The sequence below is a fragment of the Suillus plorans genome (genome assembly GCF_016647745.1).
Source record: "Suillus plorans strain S12 chromosome Unknown HD556scaffold_41, whole genome shotgun sequence".
Classification (NCBI taxonomy): domain Eukaryota; kingdom Fungi; phylum Basidiomycota; class Agaricomycetes; order Boletales; family Suillaceae; genus Suillus; species Suillus plorans.
Window position 1 is genome coordinate 293,478 of NW_024537425.1, and position 18,931 is coordinate 312,408.

The window sequence follows — 18,931 nt, forward strand, 5'->3', positions numbered from 1 at the left end:
CTCGGCTCCATGGGGAAAAGGCAAGCTCCGCAGCCTGTCTGCAACCAGTGTATCCTTACCAATTTCCTGACTCGATGCGGCATAGCGCCAGCTCTGATTGTTCTGATCGGCCCAATCTCCATGTTATAACTACTTGCTTCCCTTCCAAATCGTTGGAATTCGAACTCATCACTTCTACTGCTGTCAGTGTGACTGCTATATCATAATGAATTTTGTTCATCCTCCCGTGCTAATCGTAAGTGACCTGCCTATGACACATATTTGCACCTCAGCTGAATTCCATGTTAGGTAGGTGCTGGGCCAGTGGGTCTGGTAGCAGCGTTGACGCTCCTCAAAAACGGTATCCCAGTTCGCATCATCGATAAAGACCCCCATCCTCGCATCGGACAGCGTGGTACTGGAATATGGGTTTGTCGCACATCCACTTGTCACACTGCCGGTCTCACTGAAGGCATGCTCTATGTAGCCACGTTCCCGCGAACTCTACAACTTCCTGGGCGTTTCAGAAGTCATTAGTCTGGCAAAACCAGCCCCTCCCATCCGTTTTTACAAGCCCGGGACGTTGGAAACTCTGAAAGACGTAGTGCTGGTACCGCATGTCGAACCTACTCCAGCAATACCATTCGTGCGCAACACCGTCGCCTGATCAAACCTTCATGCTGACTCGGTTTTTATAGAACGGCCACAGATCGATGGGTCAACAACTCCTAGATGTGATTCTGCGACGCCACCTAGAGAAATTCTCTTGTTCCGTCGAGATGGGCACCGAACTCCGCTCGTTCGAGCAGTCCGATGTGGGCGTCACCGCTGTTCTAGCAAAGAATGGCATATCAGAGACTTTTGATACCAAGTGGATCATCGGCGCTGATGGTGCTAAAGGTGAGACGCAGCTAAATCTATTGAGATGCACGAGACTGAAAGTGGCTTTCTAGGCATCGTGCGCAAGCAACTTGGCCTCACATTTTTGGGCGAGACTAGAGACGATGCCCAGATGGTGACTGGAGATATCCGCTTGATGGGCATTGACCTCGATAGACTAGTACGTTCGTTTTCTACATATTCCATGGAAAGCTATCCTAATGTAGTCTTGAAGCATTGGCACCAATTTGGAAACATGAAAGAACGAGGGTATGTTTGTTCAGTTGAGGCTTGGAGACATGTATATTGACGATATGCAGCCTTTCATTGCGTCCAACAGACGAAATCGGCGATGACGGCTGGCAATTTTTCCTCTTTGGGCGCGAATTAGATTTGACTAAGATCGCTGAGAGCGAAAAGCTCGTTTTCGAGACCATCGTGTCGTTAATACCAACAGAGATTTCAGTCAACAAGTTGGTTTGGATGAGCTACTTCCGGTGCATTTTGTGTTTCTGTCTGTGTTGATGCGCGTTCATCGGTTCGTTCCAGGCCCAATATCCGGATGGTGAATAAGTTTAGCGAGGGTCGAGTGTTCGTTGCAGGCGGTATGTGGTTCTGTTCGAGATGTGCACGGCTATGCTCATGCATGTCATCATAGATGCTGCTCAGTATGCTATCTTTGAATGCTTCTTCGTAAACTACCACTAACACATATCCAAGCGTCCATAGCCCAACGGGTGGTCAGGTATGGTTGATCCGATTATTGCTAATACTTGCTCACTTGTCTATGAACAGGGACTCAATTCAGGCGTACAAGATGCAGTGAGTCGGGTAGATGCAGCATGTGTGTTATAACTGACCGCGCCCTACACCAGTTCAATCTAGGATGGAAGCTTGCGCTCGTCCAGAAAGGGCTCGCGGACAAATCTCTTCTCGAGACATACAGCGCCGAGCGTCTGCCTGTGATCTCCGAGATGCTCGGCGTGACCACCTCGATTCTCAACAAGACGATAGCATCTAAAGGCGCGCAGATCGAACGAAGTCCCATCCTGTTCATGCTCGGCATCAACTGCCGATTCAGCACCATCGTACTCGATGAATTTGTGACTTCAGTCGAGGAGAAACCCATCAACGCATACGGAGTGCTTGATGAGGGGCATCTGGAGGCCGGGGACAGGGCGCCTGATGCGCCCAATATGCTGCACGTGGGGCGCGCGGAGCCTGGCGCGACGACGCTTTTTAGTTTGTACAGACCCTGGTACCACACAATCCTTGTATTTGCGCCAAGTCTCGCTGATGCTACCCCGGTCTTGGGTGCACTGGAGACATACGACAAAAGTGTCGTACGATCGGCAGTCGTTCTGCCATCATCGGCATCAGTAACGTCTGTCGCATCTCCTGTTGATCTCGTTCTTATTGATCGGGAGGGCCATGCTTATTCGGCTTACCTCATGGAAGCTGGTCAGACGAAGGTGTTTGTGATACGGCCGGACGGAGTGATTGGGGCGATAGTTCATGGTACGGAAGGCGTGAAGAAGTATTTCTCAAAAATATTTGTGGACACTTAGTGGCCCGAATATTCATTCTTTACTCACGACCTTTAGAAGTACAGCTTATTCCTGTATACCTCATACAACGTAGTGTATCATATCCGTAACTGAAAATGAGAAAATGAAAGTGATGTGATGGAGAACCACACAGTAATATGTACTAAAATTTTGTGCGAGTCCTGTCGTTCTTCATACGTAGACAATGCGAACATTAGTTAATTCTCGTCATGCATCAATCACCCGTAATAAAGATAGTAAATGGCTGAGACCGATCGATAATCATGTAAGATCTGGCACATGGTATAATTGAGGTCACTGCATGAGGTAGAGAAAGTTGTTGCACTGTGAAAGACTGATTGAAAGTTGTGATACTCGCTTGATGACTTGCTGCGTCCAAGGACTGAGTGGATTCATTCCATGATCGGGCGAACATCCGCAGTGACAGGTAAACAGTTGAATGCATGGGTTCCCGTAGCTTTGGCTGTGGTGAGTGGATTGATAAAATTGACGACTGCGTTACATCGCTACATGTCTGGTGCAGGATTCCAACGAGCGTGTGCTTTAGAGGGAATTGGCAATGAGCGAGATGAAATTTGAGTAGAGCGCAGCAGAAATGAAGATGTGACATTCATATCGTGGTAACTACATGGATGCGTCTGGGCAAGTTACATGGTGATGTGCTGCCAAGATGGAGATCTGAGAAACTGCTCCACACGAGTAACAGCCATATTCATGCGGCTACCTAGAAGGATAGCTTTTTCAGCCAAACTCGATCGCCGGGAAGTGCTGACTGCACTGCGACAATTGAATGCGAGTGATACATTCTGCATTCTAAAAGATGTGGAGACAAGAGTTGGGCCCGTGTCAGTAAAGAGGTGCCGGAAAGGTACAAATAACCCTGCGCGGGGAAGACTTATATCGGGACTTTCCCCCAGGATGACTGAAAAAGGCCGGGGTGGATTCGACGATGAGGGAATGACGTCTCATTACGACGGGTCGCCTTTTGGATTCATCAACCTATCGAGAAGCTCGGCGACTTTCTGGCGAGCTTCATTCTTTTCCTGTTGTACGTGCTTGAGTTCTGCATCCCGACGGTGGGCAATTTGAGCCTCATCGGACAAGAGAAGCAGTAACTTCAATGAATGTGTTATGGACAACAGCGAATTAGCTGCACGGACCTGGATCATTTCGATGATGAGCAATCTGTAGTGGACAGGTTTTGTTTTCGTACCATAGACTCGGCACGAGATTCGGCCTGAAATGACTCTTGTGCGATTCGAAACTTGTCCTTGTCTCCGATCTGACAGAGGTTGAAGTACAGCTCGAGAAGGTACGTATAGCGCTTACCGATGCCAGACTAACGATATCGACCATACCATCAACCAATACTTCTACCTCGGCGTCTAGTTTCTTGTTCCATTCTTCCTCGATGGTATCAAGGTATTCATCCGAGTTTTGATCGACAAGAGCTTGATTGAAAGTGGGACGCTGGAGCAACTTGGCTGTAGGCAATGCTGAGGGACGAGAGACATCAGTCTGGGGAGGTTCAGCCATCAGTTGATATTGTCCGAATGACTGGTTTGAATCGGTGAAGGATCACAGTAGCCTCAAAAGGCAGGTTGTGGAACGAAAGCAAGTTGTGTGTTGATGCGATCAACAATGTTGTGCGCTGTTATGATCCTTGAGGAAGAAACAACCGTCTAAGTCTTCCCTGTATTTGATCTGCCATGTTCTTTGATATCATACCAATTCGCATTTCTTAACTCGCCATTGACATTATGCGCTTAGCATCAGTGGTTCCTTTGATCCCTGCAGAACTGGTAGCAGCACTCGACCATTCGTGTGGTATCCGAACGGACACCGATCTTCTCTTCTTTGGTTCTAGCTTGGACATCATCAAAAGATTACCACTCGGGACCGTAACGCTTTCAGACCTTCAAAAGTTCACCGAATTAGTAGCAGAACAAGCATCGGTCCCTGGATATCGGGGAGACGAGATTCTTGCTGGCACAGCACGGACATATGAGAAACATCCTCAAGTCAGCTGTGGTGTCAAGAAACTAGATGAACTTGTTGGTGGTTTTGGTGGCTCTCGAGTTTTTGAAATATCTGGAGCTAAAGGGTCAGGTAAAACGGTCAGATGAGTTGAAGTATGTTCTTGAGGGGCATTCCATTTATAACGAAGATGACAGGCACTTGCGCTGCAAGTAGTGATCCAGCACCTTCTTTCTGATGCAGATTCTTGTGCTTTATGGATAGATACATCCGGTGACTTCTCTGCAGAGAAAACTGCTCAGCTAGTGCGACAGTTTAATGTAGCAGTAAATTTTTCGTCAATTTCGTGATGAGAATCTAACGAAGGAATGCCAGGTATCTGATAAGGTGCTAGAGAGATTGCAGGTATCCTTGAGTTTCAACATCGAGGCAGTGCACGATGTCCTCGAAGCGCTGCGCATTTCGCTTTCTGTATGCCTCTATCTCCTTTTGCGCCTATTCGTTCCTGAATTATGTATCGCAGAGCTCTAGGACTGTTGGACCAACAGTCCAGTGGATAGTCCTCGATTCTATAACCCCACTTTTACTACCGTCCCTAAGTGCGGTATCTTCTCAAGGACATGCCATGATGACAACGTTTATGCGCCAATTACGCGAGCTTTCTCGGACTTTCGGGATCACTATCATGGTGAGGTTGTTACACGAATTCGCACCTGCTTCTTATTTTATCTAGGTGATCAACGGAACATCAGCAGCTGCACCATTCAATCAGAGTTCTGCATTTGCATCAACAATTAGAAAACCTGCTTTGGGCCCTTCGTTTACATTTATGACAGATTGCACCCTCTGGTTATCGAAGATGAAAGATATACCTGATCCCGAGGGCCCGTTTTCGGTGCACGTAGCGGAAGTATTCCGTTCGAGGGCAACAGTGAGTTACTGAGTAGTTTTTTCTTCGTGTGATATTTAATTCGAATTACAGAGATCAAAGACTTGGTGCACCTTCCAAATTCGCTATGGCGTCTTATCCTCGACATCAGATTTGTAGCTATCGCCTCTCGCAGGTAATTTCTTGGCATAATACGCATGTCCGGTTTGACCCAGTGGCTCGCCGACAAACAGAATTCATTTGAATTATAGAAGCAGATTACGTGTCATTGTGAAACGGTCATAGCGCACATTTTTCCGCATGAAGTCCGAAGTGATTCCAAAATACAAGGTAAGTGCATACAATGCATCCTTCCTAAACGCCCTCTATCATCGTCTCCCTCGAAGCATGAAGTTCATTGCCCCAAAACCTTGAGAAGCGAGACGGCTGATATATATCCCGCTTTTGACTCTGAACAGCATTTTTCGTGTTCGTCATGAATATGTCGTTCTGAGCTCCATCTTTAAAATCATAAAGGTCGTTATAAAAAGGAGGACCCATATAGTCCTCAAACATCTAATCAGACCCGGTTCAAATTTAATATCACGTGAAAAGTTTCTAGCGCTCACGTTGTTGCCTTCATCTTGCAGCCAGTACAATGGCTGCTTCGCCCCGTGCGTACAGTTGCTAGGGGTGGGGTGGGTAATTCCGTGTTCAGGATCTGCTCCGCAGCGTCTTGCAACTTGAGGCTTCATGAGAGCTGGTACATCGTGCTTAGAACCCGCTACTGTGCACTGGAAGGCACCGAGTCAGGATGACAAGATAGCAAAGGAAACCGCCTTACTCTGTTCAGAACCGCTATCAGGAGAGTGGATCCAAAACCATGCACACGTGCATTTTCCGCCGGGACAGGCAGGCATGTCAGCGGGAACCTATCGTTGTTGTTGTTAAACTGGGTTCAGAAGATCTTTGGCCACCGTACCTGGAATGCGGTGAATCTGTGCCAGACGCAAGTCTGGTTGACGCTAAAGACTGTAAAGCCCTCTGGTTTGATCTTGCTGACGTCCGATTCATAAACAATGGCAAGTGCACAACCTTTTACGTCGTCGATACCTGTGGTATGGAACTGGACAGAAGTGGATCTGGGGCAAGGCCAGTCCCCCTGACGAACATCTCCGCTGTATCATTGACCTCATTATACATTTTGATAGAAGATGCAATCAATCAGATGACTAACCCTTCGGACGAATTCCACCATGTCGTCGCGCCCTTGTTGCACCCGAGTTCTGCAACGGCAGCTTTCCCGGCGGGCAGTCCAAAGACATCATTTGGGTGCGGAGGATACCGAAGGTGGTTGTGAAACCACCACTCGTTAAACGTCATACGCGCCAGGGGGACAACATGACGGTTGTCGTAAGAATACGCTGGGTCCTTGTCTGTGACGTTGAAGCCCCACATGCTCGGATGCCAGAAGGCAATGTGGGCATAAACAGAAGGGACAACGACAACGACAACAATGAAGAACAGACGAGTAACTGAGTAAATAATAATGGGTGAGCTTTGGTTTCTCAACGGAGGCACCAGGCATTATATAGTGCTCCATATACACAGCTCACGATGGTCCTACTAAAGAGAATCAACCTTAGAGATACACCATTGCGTCAATGACGAGCGCACTCACTCACGAAGATTGCACCTAGAAGGGCGTCCGCCCTGGGCTCTTGAGGAGCCGCGGGCACCTTCAGGTAAGTCCTCATCCTCTTCATTCTGGGAGGATTCGGGCTCATCGATCATTTGCTTAGCGGTTTTATAGGATTCGAGGGCTGCACGTTGCTCCTCCAGGTCGATTTCGTCATCGTGCGCTAGCGCACCCCAGTTCCTGGGGTCTACGCCTTTGCCTTTTGACGGACCTTCGCCCCTAGACTCGGTATCTGTCGTTGGACGGGTGGACTCACGTTGTCCGACGTTAGCTTCACGACGGCCAAGTCTTCGGCGTTCAGTCTCGGTGAGGCTCTTCCTAGCCGCATTCACCACTTTCAATTGCTCAACCGTGAGCTCTCCAGATTCTTTGATCTGGTCTGCTAAGTCTTTCTTGTCACGGCGACCCTTTCGGTCCACTGTGATCCATGGACGGTCGTCACCGTCGTCGCTCTCTTCGGAGCTCTCACTGTCCTCATTGGCTGTTCTGAAGGTGACGTGATCAGTTGTCTTTTCAGCGGGGGTGCTTTCATTTACATTGGCTATGTTAATGCCACTTAGGTTTACTACACTCTCCTGCTCTCTCTGGTCCGAGGCAGGGCTACTCGCGCGGACCACATCGCTATACGAGCGGATGGGTCTCAACGCGGATGGACTCTCGGCTTCGGTCACTGGGGACCCTTCCACCGAGGTCAACGGAGATTCGGCAGGTACAAGTTGGGCTCCAGCTGCTGGGCCAGAACCTTGTGCCGCCTTGTGAGCTAGAGTGATAATATCAACAATAAAATTTCCGTAAGCGTCTCTCACCGGTGCGTTTTTTTCACTTGCAGGGGTAGAAACTGAACTGGCTCTAGCGCGAGCGAAGATTATAGGTCATCGTGGATGTAGGTTTTGTCATCATCACGGTTCGTGGACGTGGTGGGCCAGACCAGTCAGCGGTAGTGACAGAAGTAGGAGGGGTAAAGCTTTGTTAGAAGCGAATTAAGTTAAGACTGGGGAAGGTTAAAAAATATGTGACGTTAGTCGAAGTCACAGACTTGATGTAACGGCACAATGAACAAAACATATATAGAGTCTCTCGCACAATGTTAACCAGATATCAGTCCGGTAGATTGGGAAAGAACTAAGGGGACTTTACAGCCAGGGTAGGGTTTATACACTGGTGAGTAGAGTGCCCGTGATCAAGGAAAATAGTAAAACATGAGTCGACGAAGTCAACTTATACATTCAAAGGCTTGCCAGTCCGACGTGCGGCCAACTGGGTCCGGTTCTAGACTGTGGCCGGTTCGATCAAGGTCACCGCCACATTGTCCTACTACATAACATTTATTGAGCGCACATCGAGTACGTGAGTGATTGACTACACAGGTGGGGTATCTCATCAGTCCATGCGGATGGGAACATCGATATCGTCCTTGACCCAGATACAACCATCATCACTCATCCTGAACATAGAGCCATCCACCCACCGCCTCCAAGCCATCCGATATGCCTTCTCCAAGTTCCTTGTCCATCGCTCCGTGTCGAATAAAGGCATGGTATCTCTGTTTAAGAAAAGACGCCGTCGCAGGTCAAGCAGGTCCCCACTTATTTCCCCATTGCCATTGGGTTGCACAGTGTAACACATGCTGTTCCCTAGGGCCACCGCACGTTCTTCGTATTCATCCCTACTGGATACCACCATGTACTCGCCAAACCCCGTAGCACTGGCCAAGCTCGCAGCGACCCTGGAAGACATCTTGTGTCGATGACTAGGCCAGGTGCAAGCAATTATCGGCGTGCCGGCCCAGAGCACACTGGATAATATACAGTCAATTTCAACCTCGTGGGATATGAATGCAACCACTCACTCGGCTGCTACAGTGTGCGCGCTACACTAATAAACAAGTCAGCCTGTGCAGGGGTCACTAATCGTCAAAGACTTACTTCTGACGTGTCTAGAAATAGATCAGGAACTCGGCATCGGTAGATGTGATAGTCTTTTTCAGCAACATCCGTGAACCTGATACGTGATGTTATCTCGTCGCCTGCCCACTCCTTGGCAGTTTGGATCAGGTAAGCTTCTCCAGCAGTGGGAAATCGCAGTAACCAAAGAATGCTACATGGAACCCGGGCTAGAATACGAAGCCAAGTTGCAAATATGTTCTGACACGAACTCAGCGACCCGTTGACGACATCAAGTACTGCCAGAGACTCACGGGGTCGATCTGTTTGGTCGCTGTTTGTCAGTTGTTCACGTATAATAAAATTACAGTCCAAACCTTATACAACTTTGTGGTTTAAAGACAAAAATCAACAACAGCAAGTGAACAACAGCGAAAGGACACGTACTTGATTGAAATTGGCAAAAATGATAGCATTCCTAGAACAAGGATGAAAATGGGCTGTAAGAACGTGGTAGCGGCACCTACAAGGGTAAATCAGGAAACAGGGCTCGTCTAAGATCTGCTCTACACTTGATTTCATCATTCCATAGCTTTTCCGCTGGCATCTGAGCACGCTCCTCGACAGAAAGATTTTCGCCATGTCGATAAGACTGTTTGTGGTCGGTGACAAAATATGTATGCTAACGAAAGGGTTCAAAGCTAAAGACGCCCAGGCAGCAGTAAATGAATCTGAACCTACTGGCATATATATTGGACACTCCGCGCTAAATTCATATTAGCCTCGATCTGAAGTAAATGTCTAGAAGAACATACTAGATCCAATGGGGAGAGGATGATTCTGGATCACCCTCCTCTCCTACTGGAACCCCAAAATCACTGTGCTGGCAGCAATAATTTAGGCTTTGTTTTTGATATGCTTGAACCCGTGCAAATAGGTCGACAGGACATGTGATGCTATCACAGACGAGATAGTCGCACCAGCCTGAGCAAGATGACAGGTCAGGGTGGCAATGGTCAGGACTATATAGGGTAAAAACCCACTGGCTGCCAATGTTCCAGCATAACCCATCAACGAGATCTGAACGGGACTTGGCCTTGCAGCGAAGATCTCGTTCCTCGCTCCTCTGGTATAACCGCCCAAGTCGACAACTATGCTATTGCATCAATGGCACGTCCTGAAGGAGGTATGCGACGCACGGATATGTATATGATCCTCTTCAATCCTGTTAACTATGTCTACACTTGACCACGAAGAGACGTCGAGAAAGTTGAAGTCGCCGTGCTCAAAGTACTGTCGGAAGACTGACCCATCTGACGGGCTCGTCGCATATAGGAAGACGCAGAACCGATCCTGGTCGTGCAGCTGGAAAACCGACTTCATTAAATGACTTAATGGATGGTCACTATGCTATTGTCAGCATTAGCGCGAGAAACAAAGCATCAGCTAGTTGTACCTAAAGTCGCTGGACACATAACCGACGTTAATACGCCGTTTCCACGGAGGCCGCGGCAGTAATGGCACTCTGTCTGGTGATATCTGCGTCATTATATTATGTGACACACGAAGGGCATTTCTGTGTGCGATGCGTCGAATGGTGCGGCTAGGCAGTGGAAGCGTGAACTTATCGGGGGATGTAAGCTAAAAATTGAAAAACATTGACGTGGACTTGACGTACAGTATGAAAAGGTAGTACAGTTGGAACTTTTTGTAAGGACGCCGAGGAAAGGACAAAGCCAAACAGCTTCGCAGTAGGAGTTGCCCTTGGTTGTGAATATGACGCCTCTTCGCTGTAGAGTGTCTCTCCATAAGTTTCGACGTAACGTCGATGTTGCATCCTAGTCCGGTACCAGTCAATAAGGCGTATAAGGAAACTCCCTTCGTTGAGGAGAGGTTGTCGCCCATCAGAAACATCTGTGAAAAGGCAAAATCGGTGAACCCATCTTCTCAAGCTGTGGTCGCATTGAGGTCTTGATGTAGTTAAGGCTACATTGAGAAGCCAGTTATCAACACTCCTCTCACCGAGGATGCCGATGTTCTGATGATGAAGCTCCGAAAGGTTCTCTTCACATATCACTATTGTGTTTGTCAACCAATGGTCTGCGGAATGTTGAGCTTGTATTGGTGCAAAAGGTCCCACATTACCTCGCGCTGTCCAGTTACAGACTGCGTTCATAGACATGCTCAATCCACAGTAGGCATCGACCAGGCCTGCATTTATGGTTACAGCCTTAAGGTAATAAGGAATCGCATCTGCAGGACGGCCCTGCGAAGTCAAGACGTTTGGATACAGCAGCTCGTATGAGAAGCAAGTAATGCTTACCATATCTTTCAGGGTATTTGCCATGTTGACCAGTGCAATGTCTAATTCAGGGTGTAGTTGCAGAGCGTGGTTGAAAACCCTTTCATTTTTTATGTATATGTAAGTCTTCACAGATGTTGGTACAACTCACCCAACTGCATAGGTATTGTGACCAGCGTCTTTCAGCAGCGAGCCGAAATTCGAAAGTAAATGGGGATGCGTGGGATCGATTTGCAACCCTTTCTCGTAATAAAGGCGGGCAACATCCCTTCCACAAGCGACTCGTGGCATATTTGAAGCCGCATTGCTGCTCATGCCGCACAGGACAACACCAGTATCATTGAATGCAGAGGCACTCGGAAACAATGATAGCGCAAGATAGTGAAGCAGGAGAACCAGCGCATCACTGGAACAATGCGGAATATCAAGACCGAGGTCAGCAATCAATGCGCCTTCCTGAATGCGCCGTGCAAGGGTAAGCAACGCAGATGAGGTTGCAGTCTTGACTTCATATGTCGATTGACCAGAGTGAAGCGCAGCCCATACATCAAAAGTGGTATGTGGGGAAGCAAAAACGACAACCGACAGCATCTGCGCCTGATCTGGAAAAAGCACGACATTGGGCAGTGTTCCGGTAATGGGATCCAGCATAGCATTAATGAAGCCGTCACTGGCATGATGGACTGCATGCACTAGTGCCAAGCTAGTGTCGTCGAAATGTGGAAGATGGTTGGTGCTAGCACGATCTTGGATTGCGTCCAAGATATTATTCGGTTCTGGTGATGGCGGTAGCGTGGAAAATGCAAGCGATGCAAACCAGCTGGCAAGAATGATATCTCGGAATGTCAACGTGGTTCCTGAGGACAGCGGTGGTGAAAGACGGATACCCGCTTCAATCGCATTCACATAATGACGAAGAGTGAATGTGTTGCCATCTACTTTTTCTTGAATGTTCGCAACGGATGTGAAGACGTTCAGAAGACGATGAGCATGCTGAGGAGTCGCTGACGCAAGCAGTCTATCGTTTGCTGCATTCAAATGGGTACATAATTCACGGTAAAACAGCAATGCTTGCTCTGATAATGTTGGTAATATCATGAGTTCAGATAACAAGGCGTCCTGCTTGCCCATTTAAACAAAGAATCAAGAATTGTACTGGCAACGTACCAAGAAATCCCAGTCCGGGGTATCATTCTGTAGGCATGCAAAGATGTCGTTACTAGCGGCTTTATGGGTTGTAGACTTCATCGTTGGAGAAGGTGGTCAAGTTGCGTCTCACCCAAAGACGCCCGTGGTGCAGAGTTCATAGCCGCGTCATCGGGTCATTTTTGCCCAATCCGAATGAGGGTCATATTACAGCTGTGCATCTTGCGTAAGGCTTGCACCCCAATGTTTTTCTTATGGTTCGACGTATTGTCCGCTGTGGGAGACTGTGGAGAACGGAGCATCGGCATTTCGGCATCAAAAGGTATCTGTATATTCAGACGAATGATGGAAGAAACAGGTACATTGCTAGGCTGGAAACGTTACTTTCTTTGACAGGAGATCGCCACCATTTCGAGGAATCGCGTTTTGGGACTCCATGTATGCCGAAGACAGCGTGGGAGTGGAGACTGACCTACAACGACACATCGTCTACCCTCATCAACCTACACTCATTGCCACATCTGCACCTGGTTTATCCACGTTGGGCTTTTTGGAGGCATCTAGGACCTTGGTCTTCAGAGAGACCATCATAGCCCGGAAAGCTTCCTCGCCACCGGGGTAAACTTTCTCCAACGAACCACAACAAAGGTCAGACTCCAATGCGAGGTTCAGCAGTTCAATTAAGTGCCCGTTTATGGGATCAATGCTTAGTGCCTTCGTGATGGACGTTAGGGATGGACGAAGGAACAAACCACGCCAAAGGTTGCAGCATACCTCGTGATATTTGATGATTGCCTTATCTATTTCTCCGAGGAGATGATACACCATGGCCAGATAACCAAGACCCTGAGGATGTTGGGGTTCAATTTCTAACACATGCTGATAGTTTGTCTTGGCCATCTCATAATTCCTGGGACAAGCACGTCAGCTGTGCACGCTCTCGAGCAACCTAAACTAAACTAACTTCAACTTTCTATAGCAAGTTCCGAGATTGAGGTATGTTGTCGTCCATGACATCTGGGAGCTTTGCGTCACTTGAGCAAGTTCGAGCGAACGTTTGAAAAGATCCGCTGCTCGCTGGTAGCTGCTGATCGAATCAGCATGAGCCTCAGAAGATTGGCTCAGCACTGGGCTCACTCTCCGTGCGTGAATGCCATAACTCCCAATTCATTGATAAGAAGAGGGTCTCCATCACATGCGGCATAGGCAGCGTTCAACGCTTCATCGGCTAACAAATGATTGGACAGCATAATTTGCTCCATGCCCACAAATAGCAATGGTAAATGGGAACTGGGCTTCTTCAGCACGTCTATCACGACTCAGCTGATCGAGAACAACCTCACCCTGTGAACATGCGAGCGCAGGTCGAATACGCAGTGACAGCATGGTCATGCTCGCCTTCCATCGCAAACGTGTGGGCAAACGCGATCCATGCAGGCCCAAACCGTGGATCCATAAGTGATGTTTTACTGTGGATGTGGATGCTTCACAAGCATGCGAAGAAAGAAGATCTGATAGACTCACCTGAAGTACTGTCGGGCTTGTGGCCATTTCCCAGACGCAAGATACCAAACTCCAACTGCATACCAGCTAATAGGGTTCTCAGGTTCCCGCTCCACAAGTTCATGTGCTAGAATAAAGAGTTTTGAGTGAAGATGGTTAAGATGGTACATGCAGGCAATGTGCAATGGCATGGTAGGATCATGAATAGAAACCAGCCCCAATATCCTGTGAAGAGACATCTGAGATGAATTTAAACTCCTTTTGACAAGCGTTCTAACCTTGTCGTGATAGTATAACAATCGGCCCAGCGGAATTGAGCATAGAGTGCATCAGCAAAACTGAATAACACATCGGGATTGTCAGAAAGTCCAAATTCCTCGACAAGACGTCTCCGGGTCAGGGCATGCTCTTCTGCATGTTTATACTTCCGCAACTGAGAAGTGTATATGAGCTGCACAAAATCGGCATCGTCTTGCGTTTGTTCCCTGTAAGCGAGACCCTGAATAAACTCCCATTCTATGGCAGTCAAATACCAGGAAATGAGTAATGATACTTGTGGCCTAACCTTCGTCCGGAGTCATCATTTCACCACTGACTAGTTGGTCGAATGCATCATAACATTTGACGTCCAAAGTTAATGCCTCCATGAAGCAAAGCTTTGCTTGGTCTCCACGGTTCAGCTTGAGCATAAGTATGCCACGCAAATGGCACATGGAAGCTTCGACCTACACAACCAAGCAAAAGTTCAAATGCTGTGGTCAGGAATGTATGTCCGCTTACCTTGATGCCACCATCAACATTCGGCACGGCAGGCCCACTCCTTGCTGAATGATCTGTTAGTGGATGGTAGCAGTCGTACACGATTGATATCAACCTGAATGACGGAATGGATTCGCTTCACCGAGCATCTCTGTCGCGTCTGTCCAATTCCCTTGCCGTACTTGGCACTGTGCAGCAAGATATCTGCATGCTACACTCATGTCCACAAGTCTTGATACGGAATCCTGTAACTCTTCAGGAATTTGCATCATGCCAGCGTCACCCATTGGCAATTGAGGCATTATACTTGTGTCAGGGTGCCCCTCCTTCCCTTTTCCTTTTGTGTCTGCAGTCAAACTACCCATTTTAAGATCGTCTACTAGCCTGTGTTCAAGGCCATTCAAGGGTGCACTCTGCACTTTTGGTGTCATAGCAGGAAAGGGCCTAGTCAAGAGTCTCTCAGCACGCGCGTACTGATGGGTCATGAAGTAAGTCTGAGCTAGCCAAAACGCGTCATTTGCGTCATCTGCACGTCACAGAAGATATATCAATAACAAAGAACAGTCAGAGCAATAGCAATCATCGAGGCGGCGTGACTTACTGGTCCATGACAGTATCTTGTCTCCCCAGAAGGCGGCAGTTTCATACAGATGCTGCATCAAAGCATCGTGCCGCCACAGCCTCATGCGGTCAATCATCCCCCACTCGCCATCGTCATTGTCAGATTCCATCTCAGTGTCCTGAAAAACATCCATGGAATCATTTGCAAGGGGATGACGTCCTATGCTCTCTTTCGCTCGCCGGTATCGCCGAAGCGAGGATCTTGGCGAGCTTGGAAGCATAGAACGATTTGGATCAAGCGCACGGGGTCGACCTGAGCCACTCATATCCGCTGCAGAGAATGAGGAAAGGATTGGTTGCGGGCCAAACGAGAAGGATGATCCTATTGAAACTCGATTACGCGAACTTGCTGTCGATGGAAGACGAGGTATTTGCGGGACGACAAAAGCACCAGCTGGCGGGGGCGTCGAGGTCATGTTACAGTCAATATTACTTCGCCTTCGAAAGGGCTTCGGCAACCGTATCAGCAAGTTAGGATTACGTAAGAAATGAATATCATTTGGTATTACCGTATTGCTCACTGAGAATGTCCGAAGTAAACATTCGGAATCGGAACATAGAAAGGCTTGTAGACGATCTTTCTTGCAACGACACGATGCTTGAGCTTGAACACGCTATTCACAATGTTTTTGACAAACTGAAAGTAGTATACTTACCTTGGACAGACGGAGGTGAGCCTGCATTCTCTCATCCCCGCAATGCCTCATTGATCAGCGCTCCCGGCAGCGAGAAAACGAGTACGTAGTCAAGGTTGGGGGCAGGCCGTGGATACTGTAATACACCCTCGCGAGCTCCTCGGTGAAACCATCAGATTCCCCCACACGAGACTAGCTAACGCTCATTTCATCGCACTACACGCAGGCATCTCCCGAATTTTGCATACGAGCCGCGCATCCGAGGTATTCGCACAAATCTTGGACAAGTACGATGGGGCAGCAGGAGACAATGTCGGAAGTCTGAAAAGTAATGGAGATCCGGCTGGCGCATCAATATTGATGTCTGCTCTGTTTATAGGCGCCTCGTTGATTGCTTCTGCATTACATAAAATAATATTCCAACCAGTGGACAAGTAAGACTGTTGGTCTGTAGTCGTCGGGAAAGAACTTGGACCCGACCAAACCAACTCTCCCCCATACATCAACCATGAAGTTGGCCCAAAAGACCACCCAGAGCCAAGTCCACAACAAGCCCAAAAATCCATCGACACGTAAGCCCGTACGTTTTTTCCATATGCCTTCAAGAATTAGGCCGATGGCCTGCATCATGAAGAACCCAAACACAACAACAGGGTGGCCACCTCGTTCCATTGCCTTCAATCCAAAATAGTGCAGAGCGCCTGAGATGAGGAATGCGCCCACGACCCCTCCAGTGCGACCAAGGAGGTATGACAATGGTCGAGCACCGACTGATATGAAGCACTCCCGGAATAATTGATGCCACTTGTGACCCCAAAAACTGGTCAACGATGTCGAAAGCCACGGAGCATCAAACAAGGGCGGCCATTGAGACGGTGCTTGTCTGAATAACAAGACGAACTCAATAGCGTGTATCTGATACACCAATTCAATCACAAAATATGCTGTCCAACCAGAGAGGATCGTAATGATAGTAGACCGGGTATAGCGACTGAGAGGCGGCAGCGATGGGTCAAATATTGTGCCCCCTTCAATTGATCCAAATGTTTCTGGAGAAAAATCGCGAGCGGCTCCAGAGGTAGCATCAAATGCGAGCGCATAGAACAGTAGCTTCGCGAGAGTGATGAGCAGGAACTCCAATGTTGACTTTGCTCCAAGACTGCTCTCTGGAATGCGTAAGCCTTCCGCCCAATCCCACCCAATCCCGCGAAGGTTAACTGATAGATCCCACACGTTCCAGGTAGCGGTAAATAGTGGGGTATTCTCAATGTTGGTAAACTGGTTGCTTGTGTTGCCTGACATGGTATCACCGTGGAAACTTTTGTTTGGTTCCAAAGTCATTCGTTTGTATGGTTTTTTTGCGAAAGCCCAAGCAGTCGATCGCATCGAAAGGGTGAATGTGGCAAGCTGAGTTGTAATACTTGGATGAGACAGAGCTCCTCGTGATATGTTATTCGGTACACTCACAACTAAGCCTTGATTGAGAAAACGGTAGTTGGGAATGCCGAAAGAAAAATCGAGCGACGAGCCAGCTCGATATGCGCACAGCAATATAACTGGAAGAAGCGCAAAGCGGATTGTTGCAGTGCGTTTTCGCTGAACCAGCACGCCCATTGCAAGGTACGATACAAAGGCCGGCAAAAAAACTGTTGAAAGAGTTGATACCGACAACGAAACTCTCTCCTGGGGTACAAGCAGTCTACTGAGGCTGGCCATGCTGAGAGCTTTTTGTCAATGATGAACTACTATGAACATGGGAAATGCAGTATACCCTGTAATGTATGTTCCAATTGATGAACTGTACAATCCGATGTGCTGACAGCAAGACAAACTTCGTTCGATGCAGTGCACGAACGTTGCTAGTACGGCATCGTTAGAGTTTAGAACCATACTAGACAAATGGAGATAAGGTCTATTATCATAGGGCTACCACTTCAAGGTGCCTCAAACTCAAAGCTGCCTCAATCTAAGTAAAGTTCCAACTCACAAAAAAGTAAACGTCCATGAATGTGATTCGAAGAATAATCACGCTCAACAGCAACAAAGAAGTTCTACGCGATGAAAGTCGCTTTCCGCATTGTATCTCTCACATACCATCGTTTCCTCGGATCGCCCTCGTAACGAACACTCCAACTTCCTGGATAGCCCAATCCATAGCCCGCGCATTGTCCCCGTTGATTAGAATCTGGCCTCCAATAAGCAGGAGGCGGGCGTTCGTAAGACCGCTTCTTAACTGCTTTGGCGTGTGTCTTGCGATGTGGTTGCAAATCCTCAGGGAAAGCAGTAGGGAAGACAATGCAGGTTGCCCGCAATGAATGCGGGGAGTCGATGGCACCAGGTATTGTTGGTCCTGCCTGCCTACGCACTATTCTGTGTCGATGACTTTCGGTGACCATCACTGCAGGGTGAGGAATTGGTAAATCGCCCTTCATACGAATGACTTTCTGGTTGTCTTGTACAAATGACTGAATGGGGTGATTTTCTACAACGCCAAAAATTGTTGATACTGCATATTACGCACATTGAGGTGCTTTTGCGACGGCACGTCTGGCCGTGTAAAGTCTACGGCTACAGACTGGGCGCGTCTCATCCGTTCGTCAGCTTGGATAGGATTGTCTTCGCAATCAGGTGGTCTTGTTCTTCAGACAAGGAGAATCATGAGTGGAGGAAAAATTCAATGTGAAATAAAGTACTTTGGCCTGGGTGGAGGTTTCGGGATAGTTGATATGGTCCTTGGAGGTGCTGTACTGGAAAGCAGACGAAACGCTGTATAGATGAGCCGTTATGAAGCATTTCTTACACGTTTAGATACATACATATTAGACCATCCTCTACGTCCGGTGGTGTTAGCTCGTTCCCATTGCATCGCCTTTTCTTCCTACGAGGATGACTAGGAGTTGTTGATAGAAACTGCTCAAACTCTGAGAAGAGGAGCTCATACAGCTTGCGCTTCGAGGTCGTGACCTCAACATCAGATGTACCGTCCGTGTCAATAAAGGGGTCTACATCAGACCTAAGCTGTGCTCGAGACACAAGCTCAAAGTCTTGACTTTGGAGGTGCGGATTAGCGAACTTTGAGATCATGAAGCATCAGACGAGTTGTTGTGGTTTG

The 18,931-nt window shown here is 48.0% G+C and overlaps 9 protein-coding genes across 9 annotated transcripts; 2 read left to right on the top strand and 7 right to left on the bottom strand.

The window, feature by feature from the left end:
• Positions 1-205: 205 nt before the first annotated feature.
• On the top strand, positions 206-2,426 carry HD556DRAFT_1445101 (FAD binding domain-containing protein; the record flags this gene model as incomplete). Its single annotated transcript, XM_041306881.1, has 12 exons — positions 206-235; positions 289-408; positions 467-625; positions 678-879; positions 933-1,039; positions 1,094-1,128; positions 1,179-1,355; positions 1,408-1,463; positions 1,517-1,526; positions 1,579-1,603; positions 1,654-1,680; positions 1,734-2,426. The coding sequence occupies 12 exons, from the start codon at positions 206-208 to the stop codon at positions 2,424-2,426; spliced, it is 1,641 nt and encodes a 546-aa protein (XP_041158507.1).
• A 107-nt stretch (positions 2,427-2,533) lies between these two features.
• On the bottom strand, positions 2,534-3,215 carry HD556DRAFT_638048 (uncharacterized protein). The gene has a single exon (XM_041311156.1). It carries the CDS (start codon positions 3,034-3,036, stop codon positions 2,641-2,643), a length of 396 nt encoding a protein of 131 aa, XP_041158508.1. The 5' UTR covers positions 3,037-3,215; the 3' UTR covers positions 2,534-2,640.
• HD556DRAFT_638047 (surfeit locus protein 5 subunit 22 of mediator complex-domain-containing protein) lies at positions 3,216-4,074 on the bottom strand. The gene is made up of 3 exons (XM_041311155.1): positions 3,756-4,074; positions 3,640-3,708; positions 3,216-3,586 (listed from the first exon to the last, which is right to left on the bottom strand). Exons 1-3 carry the CDS (start codon positions 3,960-3,962, stop codon positions 3,395-3,397), a joined length of 468 nt encoding a protein of 155 aa, XP_041158509.1. The 5' UTR covers positions 3,963-4,074; the 3' UTR covers positions 3,216-3,394.
• On the top strand, positions 4,062-5,552 carry HD556DRAFT_1384619 (P-loop containing nucleoside triphosphate hydrolase protein). Its single transcript, XM_041303343.1, has 6 exons — positions 4,062-4,543; positions 4,601-4,729; positions 4,779-4,874; positions 4,927-5,091; positions 5,137-5,334; positions 5,386-5,552. The coding sequence occupies exons 1-6, from the start codon at positions 4,187-4,189 to the stop codon at positions 5,449-5,451; spliced, it is 1,011 nt and encodes a 336-aa protein (XP_041158510.1). The 5' UTR covers positions 4,062-4,186; the 3' UTR covers positions 5,452-5,552.
• A 94-nt stretch (positions 5,553-5,646) lies between these two features.
• Positions 5,647-6,819, bottom strand: HD556DRAFT_1240335 (uncharacterized protein; the record flags this gene model as incomplete). The annotated part of the gene is made up of 5 exons (XM_041298104.1): positions 5,647-5,847; positions 5,901-6,065; positions 6,108-6,203; positions 6,254-6,449; positions 6,509-6,819. Coding segments are annotated over 5 exons (969 nt in total), but the record flags the coding sequence as incomplete, so codon positions are not given.
• Positions 6,820-8,198: 1,379 nt separating this feature from the next.
• On the bottom strand, positions 8,199-12,550 carry HD556DRAFT_638737 (glycosyltransferase family 41 protein). Its single transcript, XM_041311157.1, has 16 exons — positions 12,323-12,550; positions 11,307-12,274; positions 11,177-11,255; positions 10,532-11,119; positions 10,310-10,476; positions 10,053-10,258; positions 9,897-10,004; positions 9,669-9,837; positions 9,595-9,619; positions 9,381-9,535; positions 9,301-9,331; positions 9,231-9,239; positions 9,168-9,176; positions 8,896-9,114; positions 8,820-8,845; positions 8,199-8,765 (listed from the first exon to the last, which is right to left on the bottom strand). Exons 1-16 carry the CDS (start codon positions 12,401-12,403, stop codon positions 8,351-8,353), a joined length of 3,255 nt encoding a protein of 1,084 aa, XP_041158512.1. The 5' UTR covers positions 12,404-12,550; the 3' UTR covers positions 8,199-8,350.
• Positions 12,551-12,799: 249 nt separating this feature from the next.
• HD556DRAFT_1240349 (uncharacterized protein) lies at positions 12,800-15,318 on the bottom strand (the record flags this gene model as incomplete). The annotated part of the gene is made up of 11 exons (XM_041298106.1): positions 12,800-13,015; positions 13,076-13,211; positions 13,266-13,385; positions 13,439-13,591; positions 13,645-13,770; positions 13,826-14,029; positions 14,083-14,320; positions 14,370-14,529; positions 14,585-14,628; positions 14,679-15,089; positions 15,165-15,318. The coding sequence occupies 11 exons, from the start codon at positions 15,316-15,318 to the stop codon at positions 12,800-12,802; spliced, it is 1,962 nt and encodes a 653-aa protein (XP_041158513.1).
• An 855-nt stretch (positions 15,319-16,173) lies between these two features.
• On the bottom strand, positions 16,174-17,699 carry HD556DRAFT_1384680 (membrane bound O-acyl transferase family-domain-containing protein). Its single transcript, XM_041303344.1, has 3 exons — positions 17,591-17,699; positions 17,287-17,536; positions 16,174-17,226 (listed from the first exon to the last, which is right to left on the bottom strand). Exons 2-3 carry the CDS (start codon positions 17,533-17,535, stop codon positions 16,222-16,224), a joined length of 1,254 nt encoding a protein of 417 aa, XP_041158514.1. The 5' UTR covers position 17,536; positions 17,591-17,699; the 3' UTR covers positions 16,174-16,221.
• On the bottom strand, positions 17,700-18,929 carry HD556DRAFT_1384683 (uncharacterized protein). The gene is made up of 4 exons (XM_041303345.1): positions 18,636-18,929; positions 18,513-18,585; positions 18,341-18,458; positions 17,700-18,284 (listed from the first exon to the last, which is right to left on the bottom strand). Exons 1-4 carry the CDS (start codon positions 18,901-18,903, stop codon positions 17,871-17,873), a joined length of 873 nt encoding a protein of 290 aa, XP_041158515.1. The 5' UTR covers positions 18,904-18,929; the 3' UTR covers positions 17,700-17,870.
• Positions 18,930-18,931: the final 2 nt, after the last annotated feature.